The following is a 15,117-nucleotide window of genomic DNA, read 5'->3' as shown; positions in this document are numbered from 1 at the left end:
TACGACTCTCTCCCTCCACCTCCCCGGACAGCACTGCCTAGGCATGTGGGATGGGAGTGCGGTTAGAGGAGAAGATGCGTTTGAATTAGAAGCCAATAACCAGGAAGGCTGCTGGGCACTTAATCAATAAAAAGAATGCATTTGGGCTTGTAGAAATATTCCCCAAGATCAATTTACCCTGAAGAAATATTTGTTTCTTTTACCAGGTTGACACAAGTGTGTAAGGGAACATAAAACCTTGATAAACACCCCCTGAAAAATATGGCCGCCCCCCTCGCCCATGCTCCCACCCACACCCTACACGCTTTGCTCCCCACTTACAGAGATGTGAGTGATTTCAGACCCTGGAAGGCGTCTGGAGCGATGTCCGAGATCTGATTCTTGCTGATGTCTCTGAAAAATTAACCAGAGACTCTGAGAACATAGCTCAAGGTGTGCTATGGCCGTCCCTAAAGTGTGGACCAAGCATTTCAGGTATGCAAAATGGTGAGGATGAATTCATCACTTAATCAATTTATTTATTCAGAGTGTGCGAGCAGGGGCTTAAGGATCATTCAGTTCAACTGCCGCATGATAAAATGCTCTGTATTTGTACCACTCTCCTTGGCTTTCAAAGAATGCTCAGTCGTGGCACCTTGACTTTGACATAGGGCCATGCACACGCGAGCCTTCACTTTGCAGGTGGGAAATGGAAGCCAGTTAGGTTAGGGCCTCATCGTAGGTCTCACAACCGAGCAATTATAGCATAAACAAAGCAAAAGCTGGCCTTGGCCAAACACAGCCCAAGGTTCCCGTAAGCCTCACTTTCTTGCCTCACGCCTTGGCAAATGCTTATTTTTGTCCCCAGAAGTCCTGAGTCATTTCACCTCCCCAGTGACTTTTCCTTCCTGACCTGAATGGAGGTTTTGAGCAGTGACTTAAGTCTCTGTCTGGTTCAGTGCATCTTCCAGGCCGGGTGATGTAAAGACATCATGAGATTCTCATGGGATGGCTTTGAGATGTGGGCTTGTTGCTGGCGGTCCTCGTGAGACGGGAACAAGCCCAGGGCGATGATGATCAGGGCTTTGGGATAATGTGAGCGAGAAGGATGCTGTGTGTTAGAAGGCAGCTAACCTGGCCTCGTTGGCGCAGAAGAATCTCCCTGACCCAGAGGCTGCTCACTCTGCAGCACCCCAGGGTTTCTGAGCACCTGTCTCACTAACAACACTTTCCTGAAGAGGGAGACTTCTCTTTAGGAGTTATTAGCTCAGGGACAGCCTCGGGGTTCCTGTCCCTGGAAGGGGAGATGCTCCAATTTCCAGCTACAATGAACCTCTCTGGTTCCTTTTCTTTACCAAAATAAATCAATGGGTCTTTGCTTTTGTGGAGAAGAGGGAGAGCTGGGGTCTCGGAGGATCAACAAGGAGGAGGGAAGGGAATATCGAGAAGCAAGAACATCTAAGCAGATTCCTTAGCAGTTGCCTCCAGCAAGGCCAGATGCCCCAGCCCCACAGCCTCTTAAGCTCAGTCCTTCTGCCTGTTTCTCTCCTCCTTCTACTATCCTTCAAAAGGGCCATCCAACAACCTTTGCCTAGTCCTCTGCTCCCTTCCCTCCTTGTTTCCAAGACCTGCGAGTTGAAAGATACTCCACAGGTTAAGGTTTCTTAGGCACGGCTGTCGAGCTTATCCCTTTAGCAGGCGAGATCGCCTCTAACAAATCCACAGATTGTGCTCGCAAACTAGTCAGCTTACACTGGCCTTTTCTTCAGAGCTCTGCTTTTGTATAAGGGTCTTAACAAGCAAATGCTCCGGATTATCCTAATCTTGCTAGCCCTCAGCCTGGCTGCCTAGCAAGGCATTTCAGGCAAGCGTGCAGGGTCGGTGCTCGGATCAGACTAGTGAGAAAGCCTCATTGGTTTATTTCTTTGGTGTTTTTTTTTTTTCCTGACATTTTTAATGTGATGTCCCTTCAAGGTCCTTGGCCCTCTGCCGTGTCAGAGGAGGTTTTGTGACCAGTGGGGAAGCCCTCTGCTTTAGCCTTGTCGGGGCAAATTCATTTTTAGTTCAGAGCTAGACTCCTGGATGCACCCGTCTCTAAGGACAAGGTGAGATGTCTCGCGATTTGGAGATGCTGGGGAATGGAGACCGGAGAAGTGATAGTTTAGCTGGGAACTGACCCTGGTGGTCACTTCATCTTAGTTCTTCATTCTGCAGGAAGGGAACAGCAGCCACAGGTAAAGGACCTATAGCCACAAGTGACTGGACACAGCGATTTGGGTACAGAGCTGGCATCTCCAGTCTCCCTTCCATTTCACCGTGATGGGTGCAGAAGGTGGTGGCCCTAGACAGGAAGGTAGACTGGGGAAGGCTTCAGTGCCCACCCATCTCCACGCTCAGGTGGTCCCAGAGCTGACTTCTGGTGTTTGGGTCGCCCTCGATGACCAGTGGTTCTCAAACCTCACTAGGGTGTTTATTAAAATGCACCCACAGAGGGTCTGATTCGGCCCTCTGGAGAACTGGGGTTAGAAATCTGCATACGTAACAAGTCTACAGATGATTCCCAGGCAGGGGGTTTCTGAGTCATACTTTAGACAGTATTTCAGAATCTGGTCTGTCTCAAGCCTATCCCAGTCCCCTGGGGCTTGATAAACCGGATGGCGGAGAAGAAGTGGCCTTTGCATACAGTTCAGAAGAAAGGTGGTAAATTCCAGTGCCGACGAGGGTCAAGCGGGGATTATAAGCGTGAGACACTGGGAACTGGTGGAACTTGTGGAATATTGCTCTACCTTAGAACGTGGGAGGGAAAGAACTCAACACCTTTGAAGGTTTGGCCTTCAAGTGTCAGCGCTCTCGGTTAACCAACCCTGTAAGACTGGGGCATCCTCTGTAACGTCTGCTACTCTCCCTGCAGATGGCGCCTGTATCTTGGTACTAGTTTTCACCTGGACGTACATTTTTTACACTAAGCTGACTGCTAGAAATTCATCCTCTTCGGGGACAAAGCCATTCAACATTCAATCAAGGAAATTTTTTTTTCTTTTTGTCATTGGAGATAAGAAGAGGATGAGGTTCACTCACAGCTGAGGGAAAACTTTTTTCTGTGAGATATTAGAGATAAACCGGTCACGTATACCTAGGAGGAGTTCACCCTTAGGGTTTTAAATTCCATTTTCACCAGGGACCCTACTTCTCCAAAGCCCTTGCACTTCAGTCTGGGTTTCTGAAGTTCTGTTAGTCAGAAAAAATTTTAAGTGGTCTCTCTTCCCTACCGCCATCCCCTTGGCTGGGGGGGGCGGGGAAGGGCATCATAGTAAATATCAATAGCATCAGAAGTGATCAAAAATGAAATTTACTTCCCAGGTCGTGACGGAGAAGATCTTATGAATTTTGAATGCACAGATCATGGCAACTCCAATGGGATGGAGAAAGGACAGTAAAACATAGTCACGCTCTAAATTACCTGGACTTCACAAAAAATTAGAGCAGTCACTTAAATCATGTAAGAGATATAGGTTGGGGCAGTGACTGAACTTGTCATTTTTCACTGAAATTACTATCTGGCTGCATAATCAAGCTGGGCTTTAAAAATGAATTCGGGGGGTGCATATGGAGAGTGGGTTGGAGAAGCAGGGAGGCCAGGAGATTAATGGCCCAAGGTTTAAATATTAAGGCCTATATTTATACAGCTCCTCCAGCAGGAAGGCTGCCAAAGGGAGGGAAGGAGTATGTGCTTAGAGCTGGCGCATCATGTTGGTTTCTACTTCTGGAACTGTACCAGGAGAAAAATCTTGTTTGGTGTGGCTTTCCAGGGAGATGGGAAGTTGGCTTCCTAGGATCTGAGGGTACAGCGTACCAATGCCACTGTTTCGCAGGGATGTTTATTTTTAACATAAAAGGAGCAAGCAGACACTTAACCTCTTTAATGCAGGCCCTCCTACTCAAGGGAAACCGATGAATCAGCCTGCGGTGGAAGGGAACAAAACCCAAGTCCATGCATATTTCTACCTGCCCTCTCTCTTTTCTCTGTGTGGGGGGCCAGAGGGAGTAGGCAGGCGCAATGAAAGCAGCATTGTGATTACTGGGCTATAATAAATGATTTCTTAGCCTGGAGAAGGGACAGGAGCCTCCCTCCTAGGCTCTTAATATCTGTGATGGCAATGGCTGGGTTGTTTCTGAATCCTACTAGCCTCCCTCCAGAGCACCCCGCTCTGAGTGACTCACAGATCAGTGCTCAGGGTGGTCACGTGATGGGGAGGGGTGGTGCTGATGACGTTACCACGATGGCAGGGATGAGGGCCGTGAGGCTCAGATGCTGTCAATGGAGTAGGGAAGGTACACTGCAGGGTTGGTGTCAGCAGGTACTGATAAGCTGCAGTGATGGCGTGGTATTGGATATGGTGGTAACGGCCATGCTGGGGATCATCATATGGGCAAGGGAGGTTCCAAGGCTTCTTATCTCACTTAGAAAGATTAGAAAGTCCTTACCATGGTCTAAAGAGCCCACGGGAGCTGGCCCTTATCTACGTCTCGAGCACAATCCCCACCACTTTCTCTTCATTCACTCTGTTCCTCCTCTCTATTCTGCAAAGCATCCATGCATATGCTCCTGAGAACTCCTCTAGACTCACTCCCTTCCTTCATTCAGGTCGCTTGCACACGGAGGCCTTCATGGGTCAACCCATCTAGAGACCACCCCTCCATCAATCTCTAGCCCCTTCCCTTCTTTTGTTTTACTTTCTAGTACTGGTCAGTTTCTGACATTTACTGGGTTTTATTTCTGTGCCCTCCCACTCAAATACGCAAGCTCCACCAGAGGAGACTTCGTTTTAGTTCACCCTCTACCCACAGATCCCAGCACAGTTCTTTGTTCCTGATGGACACTGGCTAAGAATTTGTTAGATGAATGCGTGCACGGTGGTAGGGATGCTGGTGACGGTGCTGTAGGATGATATAGGGAAACGGCCACATCTCTACTGAAGCTCCTGCTTGAGGTCCGCATCCCCCAAACCAGGGGACAATCAAATGGTGAGATGGGATTGTTTTAGGCTGACACAGCCCCACCTCCCACCCAGATAATTTTACTTCACTCTAGTTGGAGTCGCCCTTAGATCTGAGGTGCCTAAACCCATACACCGCCCCATCTGAATGCAGCACCCTGGTCTTACCTCCCCGTCTTGGGAGCCACTCCAGGTCTGACACTGCACTCTCCTGAGGGTTGTGATGCAGCCTCTCATCTGGGCAGCCTGCCCACTACACACAGTACCCCCCGAACTGAAAACATTTGGGCCCATTTCTCTCCAGGGGAGACTTACATTCGCTTCAGTTTCTTGTATTGGGTGAAGGCTCCAGCAGGGATGGATTTGATGGAGTTCTGTTCCAGGCGTCTGAGAAACAGAGCAGAAAAGAGTCGATTAACCATCCACCCATCAACAAATGGTTGCCGGGGGCCTTGAGGACAGGATGGTCTCTCCCATCATGTGGCATACATTCTTAGATGAGGGAGACTTGGTAAACATCGTCCGAAAGCCAGAGACTGGGGTTCTGGTGTGTGGGGCAGTCAGCTCAGGGTCTGATACCCCTGGGAGAAAGCTAGAAAAGATGTCTTCTCCTTGAGCATATTTGGTTCTCGTTTACGATACGTTGTCTTTGGGAGGCAGCTGTCATCTTCAGAAAATGCTGTAGGAAGTAACCAGAAGGCTGAAAAAGTCAAAGGGATAAAGAGAAGGAAGAGTAAAGACAGATGGACAGATAGCAATGCCTACCTGTTCTGGAAGCATGTCACCATTCAGTGAAAACCTCCACCATCCTGCTGCTGGGGTGCAGTACAGGCAGAGACTGCACTTCTGGGCTTTTCTTTTTTTTAATGGAGGTATAATTGACATATAACTTTAGTTTCAGGTGTACAACCTAACGATTCAGTATTTGTTTCTGGGTTTTTCAATCGGCTGTTCTAATATGATGAAGAAATAGCCTTCAAGTCTCTAGGCTCCCAGCCTGACATTCATCACACTGGCTCCCTGATATCCTGAGGGCCCCAGGGGCCCCGAATGGATCACTCCCCTGGGTTGCTGCTACAATCTGTAGCTTTATGGCCTTACGGACTTTGCTGAATTGCTCTCTCTCCTATTACTCTGGAAAGAACAAGAGATGCTGCAGGCCCAGGGCCCAGAGCTTCCTTGGAAGAGAAGGAGCATGGAGAGTGAGCAAGCCTTTTCATTCTTCATTCTTTCATCTGTCAAATGACTTCCCGCCGCCAAGAACAGGTGTGGTGGGAAACAGGCATGAGCGGAAGGCGGGGCCCTCTATTAGAGGTGATGAATAGTGGCCTGGTCCACATCTCCCGTCTCTCCGAGGTGTGGATCTTTTCATCACCTCCTCATTTGGCATGGATGATCCCCAAACTCTCTGCTGGGAAGACACAAAAAAGTGTGTGTGTATGGTGTGTGTGTGTGTGTGTGTGTGTGTGTGTGCGCGTGCGCGCAAGGGGAGGGCTGGGCGGAGCACAAGGCAGACATGGGAGGAACTGGCTCCCTTGGAGGCTCCATTTGGAGGATGCACACTTCTGGCTGGGATGAACCCATTCATCTTGAAGAGTAATCCCTGCTGCAGAAGAGGGGAGACAGTTGTATTAATTTGTGCCTCTGCAATCTCATCTTCATTGGGGGAAAGAGAGTATTTGTTACTGGAACCACTAATGGAGCAGTCTGCCAGCAATTTTCCCATTTCAAACAACATCTCAGCTGCTAACGTGGAATGGTTTGTCAGGCCTACCCATAACACAGACAAATCACTCTCCAGGCCGAAGGAAGGGGGTGAGGGGGGTGGAGAAAGAGGAAGGGTGGGTGCGAGGAAAGAGGGAGCATCAGGACAGATCATTCTTGGCTGCCGGATGAATCGAGTCTACAAATGAGGCTGCCACGGTCTATTAAGAGAGCCTCTTTGGGGCCGGAGGGGCCGGGGAGTGTGCTCTGTCGAGCACGTGGGCATAGGCTGGCTGGACAGCGGCCTGGTTGGCCTGTGGTGAGCCAAAAAAGCATGCCACGAGGTCGCAGAGGCTGCGGGCTCCTGGATATAGCCACCCACAGAGGCAGCAGACCCGGGCAGGCTGCCTTGACTGAGAAATTCCAAGGACATTCTCATTTCCCAGCTGAGCAGAGTTCAGGGATTTCTCAGCCAAGGCAGCAGCTCTGTGAACCTCTGGGGCTGCCAGTCAGGTGGCAGATGCTCTCCAGGAATCCTGGGGTCCACCTGCCATCTTGGCAGGGGGATTGCGACTGGAGGATGCCTCTGGAGAGAGCCACTGTCTGTAACGATGGCAATCCCCTCAGTTTCTGCACTGCTCCCGGCTGCAGGCCAAGAGCCCAGGCTAGTCAGGTCAGCTGGCTGACCGTGCAGTTCATAATGAATAACGTCCACTTTAGCAATGGGTGCAAGAGCTAAGGGAAGGACGAAACAGTGAGTAGGATGTGATACCCATCCCCAAGGAGTTTAATCATCTGGTGATGGAGACCGGCCCAAGACGGTCCATCACAGAACCAGATTTTATTGCTAACCTAACAAGAAGAGTTGTCCTTTGTGGAATCGAGTTGGTTTAGGTCTATTATCTCTGTGAATCCTTACACTTCTGAGGCAAGCTGTGTTGGCCCTACTTTGTGGACAAGGAAAATAAAACCTACATGGATCAAAGAGCCTATCCGAAGTGCCAGAGCTAATAGGTGGCGGAACTGGCATCTTTCTCTTTCTGTCCATTGGATGCACTGCCTTCTCTATTTTTTGAAAACAGAGAAAGTGAAGTCCATATACTAAAATAGCTTTCCCAAAGTCCCAGAAAAGTTTAAGGGGTGAAGACCCCAGTACTCCTTCTGAGACATCATGCAGTCTCTGCAGAAGTAGGTATGTTGTAAAAAGGCTGTAGGAGTTGAGGGAAGATGGAATATAGATGCATGTGTGTGTATATATATATATACACACACACACATATATAACAATATATGTATAAAATATGCAAATAGAGTGCAAAGGTGTGGCTTTGAACAAAGAATTCCCATCTCAGCCTGTTAACCCTGGCAGGGACGTTGCTGTGTATCCGGTACGCTCTACCCTTGCACACTCTGGGGATGGTCTTCATTTCTGCAGTCTCTCTGCCTCTTATGCTGCTGTGGGTACCCGCTGGACATGCAACACCCTTACAGGGTGCCAAGGCCAGGACATGATGTGGGTGAGCCTTGCCCCAGGGGGCATTAGAGCTTGTCGGTGTACTTCAGATGCAAAGTTAAGGCAAGGGTGAGGACGATAACAGTAAGAGCTACTGTGTATCAGCTTGGACTTGTAAGTCAGGCATCAGACTAAGAGCTTTGCTCCGTACACCTAACTTAGTACTGACACCTCTCTGAGGCAGACCCTGTTTGTTATCACTGCTCCCACTTTAAACGTGAGAACACCGAGGCTCAGAGACGTTAAGTCACTTGTCCATATTCACAAAGCCAGGAAGAGCTACAGCCGGGACTCAAACTCAAGTTCATCCAACTGGAAAGCCTGCACTCTCAGTCACTGAGCTTTGCTGAATACCGTTCGCTGCTGAGGCACCTCTATTCCTTTAGGCATTGCCCACTTATCCTCAGGAAAACTGCCCCTCGGTCAAGGAAGGAAGTCTGGGGTGTGTGTGCACACGCATGTGTGTGGGCACACACACAGGCTCTACGCAGCAGCAGCCTCTGGTGGGGTTTACATGGCTTGGAACAAGCATGCAAAGATCCGTACTCCCAGGGACAAAAATTCAGTGTGAAGGACAAAAAGCTGCTTTAGCGTCAGCAAAAACTGTCACATTTAGGGATGTGTCTGAAGCCAGCGGCTGTCTTTGGTCTCTCTTAACTGGCACATGTGTCTTTCTCTGGCAAACATTCTTCCGGCTGCAAACTGATTTAATAGAACTAGCATAAAAACAAACATACAAACCAAACATCTGAGCGTCTTCCGGCGCTGGGAGAAGCAATGCGAACATCTGATGGGGGCTTCAGTCATTTGCGTTCTGTATTGATTTGCCCTAGTTCCTCAGTGCTTCCTTAATGATCTGTCATTCGCAAACACGCGACTGAACACAATATATTTCTAGCAATACATAAGTCAACGTGATGCCAGAGGGACTGGCAGGGGCATAGCTGGTGCAGGGCCATGGCAGCAAGTCACCTGATAAAGAGTTTCTGGAGCTGGATTCGAATATTGGTTGCAATAATGGTGGACATCTACCATTGACTGAGGGCTTTTTATATATCAGACACCATGCTCTTCACACACTGGTTCATTTTATTCCTTCAGCAATACTACAGAGCAAGTAGTATCACTAATATAATAACAACAGAGATGAGGCATGTGGGCATATGTGACATGAGTCATTCCTAACCAGCTTTGCAGAGCACCTGGCATTGCCTACAGAAAACCGAGGTGCAGACACAGAGCCAGATTTGCTCTTATTATATGCGTATTCTCAGATGCCTCCAGCAGACAAATCTTTGTCGTCAACTTAGAAAAAAATGAGAACTTGAGACTAAAGCATTCTATCATGTCACATACGTGACATGTGCACAAGCTTTTTCCTTTTAGATTCCACTTAGGAGCTTTCAAACGTTGTGCTAACTTTCTATGCAATTAGGTTATATTATTTAATCTTCATGGAGAATCTCTAGTAGGGACGATGAGCCCCATTTTGCAAAGATGGGAACTAAGTGAAACATGAGATGTTAAGAAAGGTACCCAAAGAGGCAGAACCGGGATCCAAACCCAGGACTATCTACCACAAGGCTCTGTTCTTAATTATTCTGCTGCCTGATCAGCTTCACCTTTATCCCACCTGCCCCCAACCCACCCCATCCTCCCTCCTTCCACATGGCAGCCCTCCAGAAACCTCGTGTCCTCAGAAGAAGATGTGGTATGTATATACAATGGAATATTACTCAGCCATAAAAAAGAACAAAATAATGCCATTTGCAGCAACGTGGCTGCAGCTAGAGATGATCACACTAAGTGAAATAAGTCAGACAGAGAAAGACAAATACCACATGGTCTCGCTTACATGTGGAATCTAGACTATGGCACAAACGAACCTACCTACAGGACAGAAACAGACTCACAGACATACAGAACGGACTTGTGGTTGCCAAGGGAGAGGTGGGGGAGGGAGAGGGATGGACTGGGAATTTGGGGTCGGTAAATGCAAACTATTACATTTAGAATGGATAAACAACAAGGTCCTACTGTATAGCACAGGGAACTATGTTCAATATCCTGGGATAAACCGTAATGGAAAAGAATATAAAAAAAAAGAATGTATATATGTGTAAAACTGAGTCACTTTGCTGTACAGCAGAGACTGGCACAACCTAGTAAATAACTATACTTCAATTTTTTTAAAAAAGGAAAAGAATCCCGGATGTTGATGATTTCCAGAGCCCTCCAGCCCTTTTGCTCTGCTGGCTGCTTTGTTTTTAAACGTGTCTCTCTTTTTAAAAATGTCCCTGGTGACCAGTATCATGGGGGCATATTTGCTTTGTTTAGCAGATAAACCATTGTTTATCTCCCCACCCCAGATAAACAGTGGGGTTGAGGTGAGGCTAGGTGGAAGATGGGGCTACCTTTTCCCCTACATGCTTTTGATTTAGGATTTGACGTTTACGTCCATCCACAACCTTTCTCTGGCAACTAAATTCACCTGTTATAGCGAAGGGCACGAGACCCGGGATGACACTAAGTGGAGGTATAGAGCAAACATGGAAGAAGATGGGACAGAGATGAAGATGAGGTTCTAGGTACAGATGGCCCCTCTCGAGCCCCAAGGCCAGGAGGGCGGAACGAAGACCACAGAACAGAAGAACGTGTGGGCCTCTGGCTCTTCCCAGAATCTATCCCTGCTGGAGGCTGGAGCGGGTTCAGAGAAACGACACGGAGCAGCAAGAACAGTGCTGTTGGTGGGAGCTCAGTTTTGAGGAAAATCTGCAGTGAACCGTCTCACTGTGGGTTCTCTGGAAGAAAGCTGTTTTTAGAGGAATTGGCTCTGCTATTCAGGGAGACCAGTGCACACTTCTCTGAGCTGCTTTGGCTTTGAAAAAAATCTGAAAGAGTCTGCCAGATTGCTTTGCATGAGAGATAGACCTTCCTTCCCCTGAATGTTGGGGAGTGCAGAACCCCTCCAAGGTTCAAGAGCATCACTACCAGCTAAGGATTGCACATATAGGGAACAGAGAACCAGATGTGGTGCAAAGCGACGCTAAAGAGAAGGAGAAATCTGGGTTATATAGGTAGCTATGGACATGAGGTGGAATTCTTGATGGTAAAAAGAGAAGTCATGTTCAGATTTCTTTGGGATGATAAATCAGACACTTCCTGTGCATCTTGGGGTGCATGCTACAGTTTCTACTCTCTGCTCCCTCTTTCTCATCTTTCAACCTCCCCCACCTGCTGGTCTTCTCTCATTGATAAGAGGATGAATTTTAACTGCTCAAAAGACTTTTAGGGGCTTCCCTGGTGGCACAGTGGTTAAGGGTTCGCCTGCCGATGCAGGGGACACGGGTTCGTGCCCCGGTCCGGGAAGATCCCACATGCCGCGGAGCGGCTGGGCCCGTGAGCCATGGCCGCTGAGCCTGTGCGTCCGGAGCCTGTGCTCCGCAACGGGAGAGGCCACAACAGTGAGAGGTCCGCGTACCGAAAAAAAAAAAAAAAGACTTTTAGGCCAACACACAGATCCCCAGGCACGAGCTTCGTTGCCTCAGAGAACAAACAGGTTTCCTCTGCAAAGGTCTCTCTTACATGTCACCTCTCCCAGTATCTAACCAAAGAATCTTGCCTCATCTGCTTTAATGCCTCAGCTTTATTTTATCACAGAGGAGAATGAGGCAAACACAGCAAGAGAAGTTCTAGGCAATCTGTCTGGTGGGTCGTGTGTGCCCGGTCAGCAGGGGCAGCCTTATTTGCATGTCTGCATACATTTGCATGAACATGAGCTATTGCCAAGCTCAATTCACAATGCAAGCGTCTAGCCTAATTCTTGAACCTGTTCTCTCAACCATAGTCTGCAAAGAACTGACGGAGCTTTATGGAGGGATCTTCCGCAGGTAGCTTCAGCTCCCGTGATGTGGTTTCCAACCTTTCTCACCATGCCTGATATAAAAGTGGTGGTAGTCGTAGCCGCAGTTGTAGTAAAATAATGCCAATCGCTGCTAATATAGTATATCCTATGTGCCAGACCCAATACTAAGTATCTGATAGCATATATTCATTTCACTTTCACACAAACCATTAAGACGGTACCACTAGCCTCTGAATTTTTCAGTTGAGTAAACCAAGACTCAGAAACATTACTTGCCAATGGCTGAAAGGCAGGGCAGAGCTAAAATGTGGGTCTGCCTGGATTCACGGTCTACACTCTTAAGACCGTGCTTGCTGTTTGTGGCTGCTTATTTTTAGAGGTACTCTAGCTAGGTTGGCCATTCCCAGACTTCTAGATTTCATAGGCTAGGTGGTTACAGACCTCTTATTTTGTCAATTAAGGCAATCTGTGTGTGTCTATTATACATAACATTTATATATAGACTTATATTTATAATTATATAATAATAATGACACATATGATTAAACACATATTTATATTACATACTCATCCTTCCGTGGACATCATTTTATAAAATGAAAAGTATTTTTTTTTTTTTTTTTTTTTTTTGCGCCACACGGGCCTCTCACTGCTGCGGCCTCTCCCGTTGCGGAGCACAGGTTCTGGACACGCAGGCCCAGCGGCCATGGCTCACGGGCCCAGCCGCTCCGCGGCATGTGGGATCTTCCCGGACCGGGGCACGAACCCGTGTCCCCTGCATCGGCAGGCGGACTCTCAAACACTGCGCCACCAGGGAAGCCCAATGAAGAGTATTTTTAACAACAATGATAACAGAGTAAGGAAGTCTAGAAATTTAAAATAAAGGACACTTCTTGAAATGGAATATTTTTGCTCAATGCAAAAAGGTCACATTGTTCTTGTTATTCTTTTTTTTTTTTTTTTTTTGTGGTACGCGGGCCTCTCACTGCTGTGGCCTCTCCCGTTGCGGAGCACAGGCTCCGGTCGCGTAGGCTCAGTGGCCATGGCTCACGGGCCCAGCCGCTCCGCGGCATGTGGGATCCTCCCGGACCGGGGCACGAACCCGTGTCCCCTGCATCGGCAGGCGGACTCTCAACCCCTGCGCAACCAGGGAAGCCCTGTTCTTGTTATTCTTACTTGACCTCATTTAAGGAAAAACTCAGTAATAATCAGAAAGCCTTTCAGAAATAACTAGTCTAGCTTGTCAACGTTCCTTTTAAAATTCAATGTCCAGGTGTGAGCCCAATGGCCCAGGTATGGTCTGGCCTCCATGGGTCGCATCTCCAGTGGGGACGTCTGTAATTTCTCTCCCCCAGACACCTGAGCTGTGTGCCCGCGAGGCCCAGGCTGGAGGTATAGGGATGTAGAGTGGGAGAGGCGGGTGGGCAGGCCCGAGCTCCTGAATCAGGGCAGGCGTGGGGACGGCTGTGGTCTGAGACCTGGTCAGGGGAAGGTCTGTGGTTGCCAAAGAGAAAAGATAAAAACTGGCAGATGGAAGGGGAAAGGAACAAGGCGGGGCAGAGAAAGAAAGCAAGGTGCTATGGGAATCTGAAATGAGATGAATGTTGGCAGGAATTCTGTCTTGACACCCTTGTTGGGAGGCCCAGAGTCCTACCCTGGCATGGATAGAGGGGATGGCTCTTGTAATGAGGAGCACAGGGTTAAATGGGTAGAGAAAGAGACTGGGCTGGGGAGGAAGGTGGGAAGACTGTGGGTGCAGAGAGGGAAAGAAGGGGGGTGTGGATCAAGGGAGGGAGAAAAAGAGATGGGGGAACGGTACAGAAAAGGCAGAGAGGAGGGACAGGTGTAGGGTGAAATGGGGGACGAAGGGCAGGGGGTGGGGATGGGCGGGACAGGTGTGAGGTCTAAGTGAAGTCCCAGAAGGAAGGGCTCTCCAAGGCTAGAGCAAGGGACCACAAGGAGTGAAGGCGAGTCACAGCAAAGCACAAAGGGAATTCACTGTTGGTTTTTGCTAAAAGAAGACTGGCGGCTGAGTGAAGGTGGAGGAAGGTACAGAAGGTGTGGATTTCAGGGCCAAAAGAACACACGTGGCTGACTAGCTGCTGCCTGTGGGAAGGGTGTGGAGGCATGGCTTGTGTCCACTGGGGCTGGGGAAGAACGTTTGAAAGGGAATCAGAGAAAAGCTGACAAAGCAACTGAAGAAAGAAGAAACAAAGGCTCCCCTGTTGTAAGTTATATGTTTCTTCTCATCTCAATCAGGGTGAAACCAAAGTCATTAAAATGATCTGGCCCCTCATTACCCCTCTGACCTCATTCCCTGACACTCCTCCTTGTGTTTCCTCCACTCCAGCCACACTGGCCTTCTGGTATACCAGGCACAGTCCTACCTCAGGGCCTTTGTGCATGCTGTCCCCTCTATTTGCAATACTCTCCTCCAGATATCCACTTGCTTTTTCTCTCACTTCTTTATTTTTCTCCACAGAACCTACCATCTTCTAACATAATATCTAATTCACTTTGTTCTGTTTATTGTTTGTTGCACTGTTCCCTCAACTAGAATGCAAGCACCATAAAGGCAGAAATTTGGTCTATTTTGTTCACTGCTGCTCCCTAAGCACAGAACAATGATTGGACCACAGTGGGCTCACAATAGATGTTTGTTGAATGAAGGCATGAATGAATGAAAGGGTCAATGGGTCATCTATTGGAATGCATTGGGAACAGAAGGGCATGCATAAGAGGAGAAAGAGGAAGGGGGGAGGGGAAAAGGGAGGAGGAGGAAGGAGAGGAGGGGGAGGGGGAGGGAGAGTAGGGAGAGGAGATGATGCAGCAGAGAGGTGAGGGAAATGTATACAATATCTTTTATTTGGAGGGTTTTATCTAATGATGTTTCTAGTTGGGGGGGTTCCATCTAATCATGTGTTTAATAAAGCCATCTAAAGATGAAGGTAGAAATGAAAACAGTTATTGTCATGTAAAGAGTGACCTTCAGGTCAATGTTCACTGACCCTCTACTCAATCCAGAATGAGACACTGGCCATTTTCTAACATATGAGAGA

At 48.3% G+C, this 15,117-nt stretch overlaps 1 protein-coding gene across 1 annotated transcript in view; it reads right to left on the bottom strand.

Annotated features, from left to right (window-relative positions):
• SLIT3 (slit guidance ligand 3) overlaps positions 1-15,117 on the bottom strand; it is a 611,310-nt gene that overhangs the window by 118,288 nt on the left and 477,905 nt on the right. The window contains exons 10-11 of the mRNA XM_004271979.2: positions 5,292-5,363; positions 322-393 (exon numbers count right to left, since the gene is read on the bottom strand). Coding sequence (XP_004272027.2) covers positions 322-393; positions 5,292-5,363 — 144 coding nt within the window. The remainder of the gene's footprint in view (positions 1-321; positions 394-5,291; positions 5,364-15,117) is intronic.

Source organism: Orcinus orca, chromosome 3, assembly GCF_937001465.1.
Source record: "Orcinus orca chromosome 3, mOrcOrc1.1, whole genome shotgun sequence".
Classification (NCBI taxonomy): domain Eukaryota; kingdom Metazoa; phylum Chordata; class Mammalia; order Artiodactyla; family Delphinidae; genus Orcinus; species Orcinus orca.
The sequence above is the reverse complement of the archived record's forward strand: the minus strand, read 5'-3'. Positions and strand labels throughout refer to the sequence as shown.